General features: G+C 31.9%; 2 protein-coding genes across 5 annotated transcripts; one reads left to right on the forward strand and one right to left on the reverse strand.

The window, feature by feature from the left end:
* Positions 1–318: 318 nt before the first annotated feature.
* On the reverse strand, positions 319–9,617 carry LOC106072008 (4-trimethylaminobutyraldehyde dehydrogenase-like). Of its 3 annotated transcripts, none has more exons than XM_056012890.1 (10): positions 9,481–9,617; positions 7,187–7,362; positions 6,340–6,485; positions 6,102–6,231; positions 5,489–5,733; positions 5,289–5,396; positions 5,066–5,185; positions 4,609–4,797; positions 3,334–3,563; positions 319–1,500 (listed from the first exon to the last, which is right to left on the reverse strand). In XM_056012890.1, the coding sequence occupies exons 2-10, from the start codon at positions 7,359–7,361 to the stop codon at positions 1,293–1,295; spliced, it is 1,551 nt and encodes a 516-aa protein (XP_055868865.1). In that variant the 5' UTR covers position 7,362; positions 9,481–9,617; the 3' UTR covers positions 319–1,292. The 3 variants fall into 3 exon arrangements, with proteins under 3 accessions (XP_055868865.1, XP_013087711.2, XP_013087702.2); XM_013232257.2 differs by having other exon boundaries at positions 9,441–9,590; XM_013232248.2 differs by lacking the exon at positions 9,481–9,617 and adding an exon at positions 9,327–9,461.
* Positions 9,539–14,674, forward strand: LOC106071930 (synaptosomal-associated protein 47-like). Of its 2 annotated transcripts, XM_056012911.1 has the most exons (4): positions 9,718–9,997; positions 10,151–10,692; positions 12,790–13,048; positions 13,435–14,674. In XM_056012911.1, the coding sequence occupies exons 1-4, from the start codon at positions 9,916–9,918 to the stop codon at positions 13,692–13,694; spliced, it is 1,143 nt and encodes a 380-aa protein (XP_055868886.1). In that variant the 5' UTR covers positions 9,718–9,915; the 3' UTR covers positions 13,695–14,674. The 2 variants fall into 2 exon arrangements, with proteins under 2 accessions (XP_055868878.1, XP_055868886.1); XM_056012903.1 differs by having other exon boundaries at positions 9,539–10,692.
* Positions 14,675–14,703: the final 29 nt, after the last annotated feature.

The raw sequence follows: 14,703 nt of genomic DNA on the forward strand, positions 1-14,703 counted from the left end.
TATTAAGATATGTCTAATAAACAGTCTTGCTATTTGTTAATCTTTTGCCCTAGTCTTGTTTGGAAAACATGTTGTACCTGAGATGAACTCTGGGACAGGGAGGACTTCTCCCATGGCAAGAAAGTGCTGTTTGAATTAATAAACCAGTTTAAGTGTTTATAACAAAAATCCCATCTGTCAGATGGTATTATAAAACAGTCCAGATTTGGCTAATAATTAAAAGTTTCAAATCAAAAGGAAAGTTATGACTAAGTTGAGAATATTGAATTCTTAAGAAGTAATTGCTAAAATTTATTGTTGTAAATATTACAAATCAAGTTACTGTTTTCAAAGTGATATTTAATATCAGGATTTGAAATGAATAAATTATTATACACAGTTCTATTAAGGTATTAATTTATTAAATGCACTGGCATTGAGCAAACAATAGGAATTACATCAAGATTTAATTTTATTTGTTAAAAAACATAAATTAATGCTTATGGCTTTCATAACAATGAAAATATAAACATTACATACAAAGACTCAAATATACACCAAAATTAAACTTTGATAGACTCTTTCAATATATGTAGGTCAGATCATGAAAAGTGGAAGGCCACATTGTAAGTATAGGTTTCTAAGTACAGTATTTCTAAGATAAGTAGATACAACATTCCTTAATCTAATCCCCACCACCAGACTTACCATTTTTATTATTAAGCAGAGATATATTTAACTTCCTATGAAACAATGACAAAGTAACCTAATGTAGGTATAAGTCAAGAATAAAGAAACATGCCAGAGCTGTTCATTGTGCAAGTGATATTAGTCATTCATGAAAAGTAACAACCATGAACAGTTTAAACTATAAGTAAATTTCAGTTGTTTTTCTTGCAAAAAAAATATCTTAAATAACATTTTCAGCTTTAGTCAAGGCTTTCACCAAATATAATAATAATATTAAAATACTGCAACTAATAATTGGCTTGTGGAGGCAAATACTACTTTTTATATCAAATATATAGGCTGACAAATGATTATCATACTTTAAAAACTCTCACTTCATGATAAAAGGCACTTATTTAAATATTGAAATTACTGATAGAGTATAATTTTGATGACAAGACACATGACAATAAGCCCCCCAAAAAACAACACCTTAACCAAAATCATTAATTTTCTTAAAACTGCTAATTGCAAATTAATATATTTATATTAAATTGTAAATAAAAAGAATACTGTCATCGTTTTGTTTTTACAATTCAATTATTTGAAACAAAATTTGTTTTCTAACATAAAATTATTCCTTATTAATAAGGGCAATCAACATGACTGCCTTCAAAATAAACAGACTTGAGTTGGCTATAATAATTTAATGTGTCTCGACCATTCTCTCTTCCAATCCCAGATTTTTTGTAGCCACCAAATGGCACTCCCACTGGGTAGACATTATAATTGTTGACATAGATTGAACCAGCCTCTAGTTTGGACACAACTCTATGAGCTCGTTGTAAATCTCTGAAATAATCAAATGTGAAATTAAGCCATGAATTTTTGGTGATTTATGATTATAGGGTGGGAATAAACCTATTTTCCCAAAAAAATGTTTTCTGTGGTCATCATAAAAAATTGAAATGGTAATTTTATTGTATATTTAATTTTTTTATTATTATATCATTGATCAGCCTAGAGTAGCACTGATTTAAAAAAACAACAGATCTAAATATTTCATTTATTTTTTTTCAGCTTTTTGAATGTGTCTCTTCTTTTATCTAATCCTAATTGGAATATTTATTAATGAAAACTATAAGGTTTTTTTTATTGGTTTAGGAGAAATCTCTGTCTTTTTCTTAAAAACATCACCTTGAGTTTTAAGAAATAGACATAGCACAAATGAGCTGTGACATTGTTCTTGCTTCAATTGATCAGTTGTTGGGTAACCAAAACAAGTTTGTATTTTGTATAGCTTTAACACTTGTTTTGTAACAGAACTTATCTTGTGCCATATAACAAAGATTACTATACACAAAAGATGAAATCCATCTCCAGCAAACAATTAGAAGTGCATATCCGGAATAGGTTACATATTGTGATAAATTAAATAGCTGCACAGGTGAGGTCACTGTGTGTGACCCGATGAGTCAAGTGACTGATGTCAGCTTGCTTCTAGAATCTGCGCATATAAACAAAACATCCTGTAGATAGATCTTTCTAAATGGAAACGTGACATACGCTGTATGATTCCGCCATATTTTAGAAGCTTATTATACAAACCAGAGAGAGAGCATGCAAGGACAGTCATTACAGTTGCCTACAGTTGAGACAGTAGAAACAAGATGTGTAAGACTCATGCAAGTTAACTACAATAGAGTTAAGTGGAGTGGAATAGAGTCAGTACAAATAAAAATGGGTATAGTTGAGTATGACTCGGAAAAGTGGAATAGAGCAGAATACAGCTCAATACAGATGAGGAAGAGTTCAGTGCAGAGAAGTACAGTGAAGTGCAGATATTATAGTCTTTTACATTACTTGTGCACAGTAAATAAAGTTATTGGAAACTGAATTAAAGTTGTCAAGTTCTTTGCATGAATTAATTTGTGTTTCAACAAGTTCTTTAAATGAAGAAGAGAAATATCTAACAATATCATATGTAGTGTAAATTTATGAAAGAAATCAATGGTATGGACATTGTCACATTAAATGTTATAGACAGTTACATGCATAGAGAAGATAAATATCTAACAATATCATATGTAGTGTAACTTTATGAAAGAAATCAATGGTATGGACATTGTCACATTGAATGTTATAGACAGTTACATGCATAGAGAAGAGAAATATCTAACAATATCATATGTAGTGTAACTTTATGAAAGAAATCAATGGTATGGACATTGTCACATTAAATGTTATAGACAGATGCATAGAGAAGAGAAATATCTAACAATATCATATGTAGTGTAAATTTATGAAAGAAATCAATGGTATAGACATTGTCACATTAAATGTTATAGACAGTTTGATGCATAGAGAAGAGAAATATCTAACAATATCATATGTAGTGTAACTTTATGAAAGAAATCAATGGTATAGACATTGTCACATTAAATGTTATAGACAGTTACATGCATAGAGAAGAGAAATATCTAACAATATCATATGTAGTGTAACTTTATGAAAGAAATCAATGGTATAGACATTGTCACGTTGAATGAGACCTTTCTTATATTCAATGGTATAGACATAGTCAAGCTGAATGAAACCTTTCTTATATTCAATGAAATTAGAATTTTCTCTAGCAGCTAATAGACTAATTAATTTCTCGACATGCCACTGTGGCCAATGACCAACCTGGTAAAGAGACCTCCTGCTAAACCAAAGTCTGTATTGTTAGCTCGGTCAATCACTTCTTCCTCTGACTTGAAAGTCAGCATGGACAATACTGGACCAAAGATTTCTTCTTTCACCACCGTCATTTCATCTGTACAGTTGGTAAGAATACAGGGTCTCAGGTAATAGCCACCTGCAAGGATTGGGTTATCCATTTGAACACGCTCACCACCATATGCCAGTTGTGCTCCCTGAAAATATGGAATTACAATAAAAGTTAAACTTTTACTTATGTATCAATTTGAATGATGCCTTTAACATGTACAAACTTTTTACTAAACAAACAGACAAGTGAGTTGATATAAGCTTTGTAATAAGATTAAAATAATAAAATAGTTTAAATTTAAATAATCTATTCAGGCTTTTTGTTTTTACATGCATGAAAGAAACTACAGACCTTAGCCATGAGTTACTGGGAATCAAGTAACATGAAAAGATATATCTACTGTCAACTTGTAGGTGAGAATCAAGCAAAATCCATAGCCCAAGATATTAAAAAGCAAAAATAGGGATGAATAGGACACTTCCTGTGAAAACCAACTATCAATGTTGCAAGGCAGGCAGGCACTTGATAGGAATCCCCAAGAATAAAGGAGAGTGGGTAGGCTTCAACAATCCTGAAAGAGGTCAGTCATTAGCAAAGTTGAGGATACTGGAATGACTTGGGAGCAGATAAACAAAGTTCAGTAGAGAGGTGATCCTCTGGAGGTACGCAGGAATAAGTCAAGTATTGCTTTTTTTATGTATGGTTCCTTCAAAACAAATATATAATATATATTACATATACTTTTGAATTACTCACTGTTGTTAATAAATACTAAATGTTTCAGAACAGAAAAATAAAAAATTTAAATATTACAGACGTTACTTCAAAAAAGATGCTAGTTTTTGTAAAAATAATATAAAGAATGAAAATTAAACCTTTTAATTTTTTTGGTCAAAGTTATATTAGATTTATTTTTTATTGAATTTTGGGATTGAAAGAGAAAAGAAGAATCAAATAGTGAATGACTATAAGCATGAGGGATAACAAATAGAAAATAAGTTTCTTTGTTCAGCAATTTAGTAGTTGTTGAAATTCTTGAAACTAGAAAGTAAACAAATAAACCAGAAAAAAAAAAGATCATTATTAAATGCAAGTGAATCTGCATTAAGTCTTAAGCACGTATACTTTTTTAGGGGGAAATGGGTTAAATTGAGTTAAGAAAAATGAAAATGCCATTATTTTATACCCACTTCTTTTTTGGCTAATTCTATGTAGGCCAACACCCTTTTGGCATGAGCTTCATTGATGGTTGCTCCTACAGTGGTATCATCGTCATTGGGATCTCCTATCTTCATTAGTTTCACTCTCATTATCAACTTGGACAAAAACTCACTAGCAATGCTTTCTTCAACAAAAACACGAGTTCCATTGGAGCAAACCTTGAAAGAAAAAATTAATTAATGACATCATTTGGAAATCTCTTAAGTCATATGCCAACTTAATCAACTTAATTTAAAAAAAATAGAACTTCATAAAAGTTTTCTGTGAAGCCGAAGGTACCTTTAAATTAGATCAGTGTCAAAATGTTTTAAGAATATTACTTTTGATTGGATTAAAAAAGTTTAATTTTCATTGAACTAGTAATTGCCTTGAATAGTATTCTCACTTAATTAAATGCTTTTAAGTGAAGATTTAAAATGTCAGTACCTGTCCCTGGTTGCAAAAATTAGCCAACATTGCACCTTTCACAGCATTGTCAATATCAGCATCAGCAAATATTATGAGAGGAGATTTGCCACCAAGTTCCAGGGTCACATGTTTTATGTCCTTTGGTTTATAATGCAAATATTTTCAAGTCAGTTAAAATCATCATAATATTAAAATTATAAAAAGCATGCTTAAATTTATTTTTTAAAAATTAGATACATACTGCAGCACAAGAGGCCATGACCTTTGATCCAGATGCAACACTGCCAGTGAAAGACACTTTATTGATATCTGAATGTGAAATTAAAAGTTGCCCAGTTTCAGCCTCACCCTTAAAAAAAAAAAAAGATTAAAAAACATTAAAAAACATTAAAAACACAACCTGGAATATTTGTGTGGTCATGTAGTAAGATTCTACTCTACCTGTATTACATTAAAACAACCATCTGGGAGTCCTGCTTCTTGATAAATTTCTGCTAGCATGACCGCAGTTAGTGGTGTAAACTGCGATGGTTTAAATACACATGTATTGCCACATGCTAAAGCAGGGGATGATTTCCACACAGCCATTTGAAATGGATAGTTCCATGCACCAATGGCTGCAACAACACCCAGAGGTTCTCGTATGGTGTAAGCAAAACTATTTCCAGATAAGGATATAAAATCACCTGAAGAAAACAAGTAAGATTGGTTGTGTAGAAGTACATTTGATTGAAAAGATGGACATGTAGATTAAGTAGCAGAATCAAGTTTTAAAATCTAAGGAGAAAATGGAGTCAAATTACAGTGCCATATAGTTTACCAATATGCCATGAGCCCAGTATAAAAACCAAAAATTGACTTTTTAGCAAAAAAAAAAAAGTGAAGTATCCATTAGGACTGGGTGAAGTCAGCCTCTGCTTTCATTCTGATGAACTGAACCAGCTATCTTGATCTTCTGTGCTTGATTATCTTTTTTTTTTCTTTTCACACAGCACATGGATCAGGAACAAAAAAGAAAAAAATGTTATTGAGAAAATAAGACCTAAAAAAATACCTGCAATAGCAGCTGCCAAGCCTCCATAATAATCCATAGTTTGTGCACATCCAAGAATATCAAAGCGAGCCTCCCATATTGGCTTACCTGTATCATAAACTTCAGTGTAAGCCAACTCTTCAGCTCTTGCCTGAAAGACAACAGAATACATAATATAAAAACAAAATTTTTACAAAAACTCTTTTGTTAGAACATACATTGTACTTAAAAGATGCCAAAATAAAAAAAAAATACAAACTTTAATAATATTTGCTGCTTTTCTTAAAACTTGGCCACGTTCAAATCCTGACCATTGAGACCAGGCCTTGAATGAAGTTCGTGCAGCTTTGACTGCTGAATCAACATCTTGTTTGTTTGAGTTCTGTATGTCTTTTAGTTTTTTGCCTAAAAATATTTTGACACAGAAAACTCTTAAGATTAAAAAACTAATGATTATAATACATTAGAGTTTTAACAACAACAACATGCAGACATGAATAATCAACATAAATGTATGATAGGAAATAAATATCTTGCAGTAGAACAAAATTGGTGAAATTTAAAACATTTCCCATAATTTACTAAACAGTAGAAACTATTCATGTATAATGCCTAACACAAAGAAAAGGTAATGTGGTGACAGAAGGTTAAAGTGATGGGCTAAACAAATGAGAAACCTGGTGGCAATTTTCTATTTAGAATTTAAGAATGTAAGTTTTAACAGTACTAAAAATGGTAAACTACCTAAGTTTTGTTGGGAATAGCAGGGATTTTTTAAATGCTGACAAGTTATACCTAAAAAAGGAAAATTTCAGTTTAGGTTAATCAGTAACAGGAAGGACCAACAAACATAAATCCAGTTAGTCTTTTGAAAATGTATTCTTCACATGAACCATGATATATTTATAAGCTGTTTTTCACTCCTAAGTCCCATGGCTAAGGTTACAGTGTACAGGGATATGAATGTATAAAATTATAGAGCAAATGTATGTTGGAAAGGTATTTGATTAATGTAACTTAATGACCTATATATTTGACAAATCTGCCCTAGTTACTAGATTATGTGCTCCCTATATTCAAATGAAATTTTTAAAATGTAAACTAACCTGATGCAGGAACTAAAAGAGGAAATGATGAGGAGCCATGGGAATCTCTACGAAGTCCATGCACAAAGTTTAAAGGTAGTGTCACTTGAGGTGAATTTGCCAAACCACATTTTGTTACACTTCGGCTAAAGTTTCTTGCAGGTATGTACAAGTAGCTTTGTAGAGGATTCATCATGCTTTAAAGATTGTTATAATTTTTTTAAATTATTAGCAAAAATTTTGTTATGTCAATATTATAAAATATATGCATCCTCTGTTTGGGACCCCTCAACTCAAGAATTACTTTACGAGCCTTGCGTGTAGTGAAGTCATACAGTATATCATAAAAGTTCCTACATAGATCATGCTCAATAGCAAGAATTACCAAATGTTTCAGTCAATCTTCGAGAATTGTTGACCTCAAATAATTCTTCATTAGTTTGAGGCACGAGAAGCTTATTTCACAAGATTCCACAATTACGGGTATTGCATAATGCCAATTTTTTTTTTCACACATAGGATTGGCCTTTTCCATATTGAATGACTATATATTTCAGAAGATTTTTATGAGTTTTGAAAAGATTTTAATAATTTCTGAAGATTTCCAGGACTTTGTTTCGTATATTTTGCAATTTCAGGAGATTTCCAGGAACTCCTGGTAAATCAGGAGGCCACTGGAAATCTGTTATAAGTTCTAAAATGGTTTAATTTAATAATATATAACCTAGAATTAGCGCGGGTCCTATGAAAGTGCAGGGCCCACTGCAGTCGCATAGGTTGCAGTGGCCTAAGTTTAAGGCTGGCCCTGCAAAATAGCGGCGTATGCTACACCGTTGGTCGACTAGTATTTATATATTATATATATAAAAAGATCTATAGTCTAGAGTCACCTACTAGACTTTTTTTTAAAAAATAAGTATTTTATTAGACCTAGACTTTACTAGATAGATCTATATAGTCTCTAGATCTAGATACAATCTACGGCTAGACTTTTATCATCTATCATTACTAGATTTGGAGGCGCGGTGGCTGAGCAGTAAAGCGCTTAGCTTTTGAAATGGGGAGCGGGGTTCAATCCTGGTGAATACTGGGATTTTTAATTTTGGGATCTTTGGGCGCCTCTGAGTCCACCCAGCTCTAATGGGTACCTGACATTAGTTAGGGAAAAGTAAAGGCGGATCGTCGTTGTGCTGGCCACATGACACCCTTGTTAACCGTTGGCCACAGAAACAGATGACCTTTACATCATATGCCTTATAGACCACAAGGTCCGAAAGGAGAACTTTACTTTACTATTACTAGATTTACTAGTATTTACTAGCTCTAGGACTAGATCTGGTTACATCTAGATGAGATCTAACTTCAAGATGTAGAACCAAGTCGGCAATTCGGCCATTGGGCAGACAGGGCTCTATAGCTTTGGTTGGTAGCCAGTCTAGGAGACGGAAACTCCACATATAACACCTACGGCTATCTATTGTTCACAGCCGTCTCAGACTTCTGTGCTACTGTGAACTGTATTTAGTTTAAAGAGTGGTATTGGTCTGTGCGAGCCAATTATCACTTTAAAAATACTCAGCGCAGGCTGGAGGCAATGCAGTAATTAGCCCACAAAAATAGTCTAGAGACTAGAATAGATATTAAATATATATACTTTTGAGTAATTTGAGTTTCATATACTATAGTATATAATACTAGCCATAATCATAATATGAATATTATAATAATAATAATATTAATTATAGATAATAGTCAAATAGATACGAATATTATATTAAGATGTACATAGAGACTACATAGTTATACTCATAGTACTAAGTACTCATATGATTTAGTTTAGAGTTTCTACTAGATCTAATCTATTATAACCTATCAGAGCCTATCTATATAATAGTATTTTTATAGTAGACCTAGATATATATTATAATATTAGTAAATAATTAAAATATTAGTATAGTTAAAAGTAATATAGATTATAATTATAGTATATTCATCATCATCATCATCATCATGATCATGTGTCACAAAAAGACTCAGTCTCAGTCAAGTCAGGGCATATGTTTAATTAACTTTAATACTTTAATAAGTTTAATATGTCAATATCATTCAATATGTAGTATTGTGTACACCACTAGAAATACTATCAATCTAGATCTATTACCCAGCCCAATCTATACTAGATCTAGTCAATTCTAGACTATAGATCTTCTAGTGAGTAGATCTAGTAGATTCATTTCAAGTATTTGAAGTATTTGTAAACAAATATATTATTTACATTGGAATAGTATTGTTCCATAAAAACAAAAAGAACAAACTTTTTATTGTTAATTTTTGGTAACTTCACTTGTCAAAAAAATATAAGACCTGCTCATTGCTACTTAGTAGAATTATTCTAGAACTAGATTTAGGTGATATAAGATATTTTAAACTCATATTAATTTTGCATGTCAATCTACAGCATGTCTAGTCTAGTCTAAAGTAGTAATTAGATATATTCAGGCAGGTCTAGTCTACGTTTATTGATCGATATAATATTATCTAGATCTATCGTTTTTTAGCTGAACCACGAAAAAGAAAACAATAACAAACTGTATTTTGAGTCTCTTTCATAGGATATACGATAGATCAAGACTTTATCTAGATCAAGATTCAAAGATTGATATATCTATATGAATTTCTAAATCTAGAGACGAAGAGATGAGTACTTAGTGACTTAGATCTATACTCTAAAACATATTCAAATTATCATTATGGCAACTGTGTCTGAATTCAGGGAATATTTTGTACGGTCATGGAATGCAATGTATTACGTTACATCTCTTCAAAAGTGGAGTAATGGGCAGCTTTGCTTATCACCCAATTTAATACACTTTAAATCCAATGATTTAGAGATTTCAAGTACTGGAGAAAACCCTATTGAATTATATTTAAACGTATCACAAATTTCAAGCATTTGTAAAGTGATGTCTTCTTTTGTATTTCCAGCTATAAAAATTACACAAATAAATGGAGAATGGCATTGGTTCTCATCTTTCGAAAATAGAAATGAAGTGTTTTTGTTAATAAATCACTTCTTTCAAAAGAGAGCTTGTCAAAATGTACTGTCTTCATCTTCCTCTCTTTCCTCCTCAACATTACTTCCTTATGATCATCAAAGAACAAAAATGGGTACAGAGCTGCTTCAAAGTGTTTATGATTCGCAAGCAACTCTGCAAAAGGGAGCAGTTAGTCTTGTAGAGCAAGGACATCAACTGAGAAATGCTGCTGTTAAAATGGAAGAAATCCATGAAGACCTAACTGTTGCTGAACGAATTACAAAAGGTATAAATTCTTGGCTAGGTAGGTGGAAATTGCCACCCACAGTCAAAGCAGATGAACTGATTCTTGTGAGAGACAATGACATTCCAGATGTTTGGGATATTGAAGCATTGTGCTCAAAGATAATTGGCTGTAGGCATGAAAATCAGAATATTAATGTATTCAGGATATCAGGAGATGGTCTATCAATTATTGATATGAAACAAAAGGTTAGTTTTTTTTTTAATTTCTTAAAATCTATTTTATTTTTTTTTCTTATGGAGGATTAAAGATTCATTATATTTTTTTCTTCTATCATTTTGTCCAATATGAAGTAGTGAGCTGGCCTGTCTCTTATTAAACAATTTGAATAGATTCTGCCTTGCTAAATCAGAGTCTTGATTGCATGGATGACCACATAACCAACATCACATAAGTCTAGGTTCATTAAAGGAATGATTTAAAGTCTCTTTTTTTTTTAAATTTGTTTTGTTTAACAAGTTTTGGACATTCCTTCAGAAATAGCTCAAACCTCCTGCAGGATGGTAGGGGATGACGACCAGCAAGGCTCAAATTTGAGACCATTGGGTGACAATCTAAAGTGCATATCACTTGGCCATCATTGACTAAGCAGTTAATAATTTTTTTTTGTACACAAAAAATCAGGATTATTTAGCAATAGTTATTTGTTTCAATCTTTTAAAGTCATCTTTGAATCTCAAAATTTGAGATCCACAAGTATGAAATGTTCTATATTGTTGAAATTCATACATTGAATTTATATAGTTGATCAACTAAATGTAGATATATTTTATACCAAGCATTATCAAGCTATAGCAATTGCAAGACCCATTTAAAAAATTCAAAATACAAAGCATACTTAGCATAGCCATTAAAAAAAAAAAGTGTACACACTTTTTACCAGACAGACAGACAGTCATACAGACAGAGTGAGTTGACATAAGCTTTGTAAAAAGGAAAGCAGGGGTTAGTGATTTTAGAGTAAACACCATACACCATAATTTAGCAATATACAAAAAGAGAATTATATAAAATACTCAGACACAATAGATAATGGTAGATAACTTATTCCTTCTATTTTAGAGCAAATTACATATACATCGATCTCGTGGCACTACAGCCTATGTAGGGTCCTGGCCTGCTATAGCACATCTTTCCATTCTGTTCTATCTTGGGCTTTACGTCTCCATGTCTGGACTCTTAGCTGTTGTAGATCTGCCTCTACATTATATTACAGTACTTGTGGTCTGCCTTTGGGGCGCCTGTCTTTTGGTTTTTGCTGGTGAACAATCTTTGCTCCTCTGTTCTCTGGCATTCTTTTGAGGTGACCTGCCCAACATAATCTGTTCCTTTTTATTTCCGTTACTATGGAGAGATCATCATATACATACTTCTTAGTTGGTGTGAGTCCTCCATCCAATTTCCTCATGTATGGCATTAATAATAATGGCAATGTCTTGGATTCCAAAGATTAAGGTTGAGTGCAGTGTTTCACATGATTACGCAAACCAATTTGCGACCTAGGGGTTTCTGTGACCAAATCCCACCATTTTTCCCTGTCAGTAGCTGTTCTTTGGACAAACCTTTCTTCATGCTCTCTCTACTGTTCCTTGAAGGATGACTTTTAATAGTGAGTCATGTCTTATAATATGACCTAACCAGTTTAGCTTTCTTCTCTTCAAAGTATTGAGAAGATCCTCCTTTTTGCTAGCCAGAGTGTTGACTTGTAAAAGTACAAAATCATTTGTCTGCTTTTTCTGGTATCTAATATCCAGCATTTTTTTGTTGCATTTACTCTCAAAGGCTTGAATTCTTTTTAAAGCCTTAGCGTTCATTGTCCAACTTTCACTACCATATATAGGAGTACAGAGACACTAGCAAAGAAAACAGTTTTAATTTTATTTGGAAGCTGATGTTACTCTGCTGATTTCCACAGTTTGCTCATGACAACAGATGCCAAGCTTAAACAAATTTTTCTCTTTTAATAATATGTATCTTTTTTTCCTAGTGCCATTAGAGAATAGAATGGGTTGTTTGAAAATCAATGCTAAAGAGTTTAAAGTACAACTAAGTTAACATTTGGATGCACTTGAATGAAAAAAACATTAATATTACATGGACTTATCTTATAGAGCAGGGACATCAACTGGGGAATGATGAAGTGAAAATGTAAGAGATCGTCCTTAAAACCTGATCAAAATATATGAGAATGTTCAATACAGAAATATTCTAAGAAAGTATTTTAGAAAATAGCTTAGAATGAAAAAGCAATATATTTAAATTTTAAAAAATATATCTTTCTACAGCTTCTTCATCACTTTAAATTGTCAGACATCTCATGCATTAAAGTTGTGAGTCCATGGGAAATTTTTGTAACTCAGTCATTTATTGGTCAACCTGATCTGAGTTTCAATGTGATTAGCTCATCGCTTCCCTCATTGCTACCTAAACTTGAACAATATTTCAAAAGGAAAATCGAATACATGAATCCCCCAGATTCTCACCAAACTCGACACTTTGAACCACATTGGGATAAGCCTGTTGTCAAGTCATTAAAGTCTAAGTGTGAGTTGTTTTTTTTTACTTCTAAATGCTTTTTAAGAAATACTTTTTGTTGCTAACTTTTAAATTATATTCCAATCTTAATAATTATGACCCAGAACTCAAAGGTATGAATTAAAATTTTTAATAAAAAAAAATATTAGAATTTGATTTCAGCTGAGTTTTATTTTTTATTACCTGAGCTGCATCATTGAAATATTTCACATATTCTTTTCCCTCATGATTTCCAGGAATGCACTTGAAGGGTAGCAGATTGAGTAAAATAAGAATATGATTATAATGTAATGAAAAGTATCAAATAAATCATCATGGTAATCATACATACTTATAATTTAATTTATATATGCTTGCTTTTCTTTTATAAAATTTAAATGTGATTATCATTACAGCCACACCCAAGTCATTATCTGATAATGTGAATGATCGTGAACAGCTTGTGGTTTCAACTGAGAAGCAGAAAAGTATCATCTCTGATGCTGAAATCTCTGAGTTGACATCCACTCTAGCCAATCTGAAATCTCTTGCTCTGGACATTCAGGTGGAGCAAACAGAGCAGCTAACTGTTATTGATAGCCTGACTCAGTCTGTCACTAAAGCTAACGACAGGATTCAATCAGTCAACAAAGTCATCAATAAAAATAATAAATAATTTCAATATCTTACAATTCTTTTGAGAATAATAAAATCACAATGGCTATCTTTATTATTTGTGAATTATTGAATGGGAACTGTGCATAGTTCTTAATAAGTCACAATATGAGGTAATTACTGTAATCCTGCATTTCCTGATGGATTTTGTTTTTACTCTAACTTACAATTTTTGAAATGTGCTTATCAAGTGCTTAATGTATTTAAACTGCATTAAGTGGATTAAAAAAGAAATAACAATGTCATTAAGGTGGATTTTCATGCTTTGATTACTATTCTGTGATATATTTTCCTGTATGTTGTACATAGATTTGTAACAGTTCTTGTTACAGTTCATTAAATTTTGCATTATCCAAAACTATTCAATGGATGTGCTTGACTTTTACTTGTTTTGAAGTACCAGTACTTTTTATACTGAAATTTGCTCATTATATGTGGTTCTGTATCATTTTATGTAGTCATATGTAATGAAATTTAGTGTTCCAATGATTGTTTTATAAATGCTACTTTCTTGGTTTTACTTTTTTTTCCTGCTGAGCTGTAGCCTCGTCAGTCTTCCACAGAAAATAGTAAACTACATTTCTCTGGGAATATCCTGAAACGGTTTCTCATGGCAAAATACTGTTACTGTCGCATGCTCCACTGGGGCCAAAAGGATTAGATCAGTCAAATTTCTCAGGGGCTTTCCATAATGGTTTAATAATGTGAAATGGGTCAGCAGTGGAGGGGAACGTGTAGATTTATGATCTTTAAAGTCTTTCAAAAGAAAATTTTTCGTTATGTGATTTGATATTGAAATATAACCTGCTGTATGAGTTTGTCCCAGTTCTTGATGAATAGCATAGCATGTAATGATAAGTAGACATGTAACATGTAATGATAAGTAAACATGTAACATGTAATGATAAGTAGACTTATTCAAGAAGTAATCAAATGTATTATTTATAATAGTTTTCAATTACCCTAAGATTATTTAGTCAATTCATGCAGAATACATGCTGGACTGCCCT

This window comes from Biomphalaria glabrata, chromosome 1, assembly GCF_947242115.1.
Source record: "Biomphalaria glabrata chromosome 1, xgBioGlab47.1, whole genome shotgun sequence".
Taxonomy (NCBI): domain Eukaryota; kingdom Metazoa; phylum Mollusca; class Gastropoda; family Planorbidae; genus Biomphalaria; species Biomphalaria glabrata.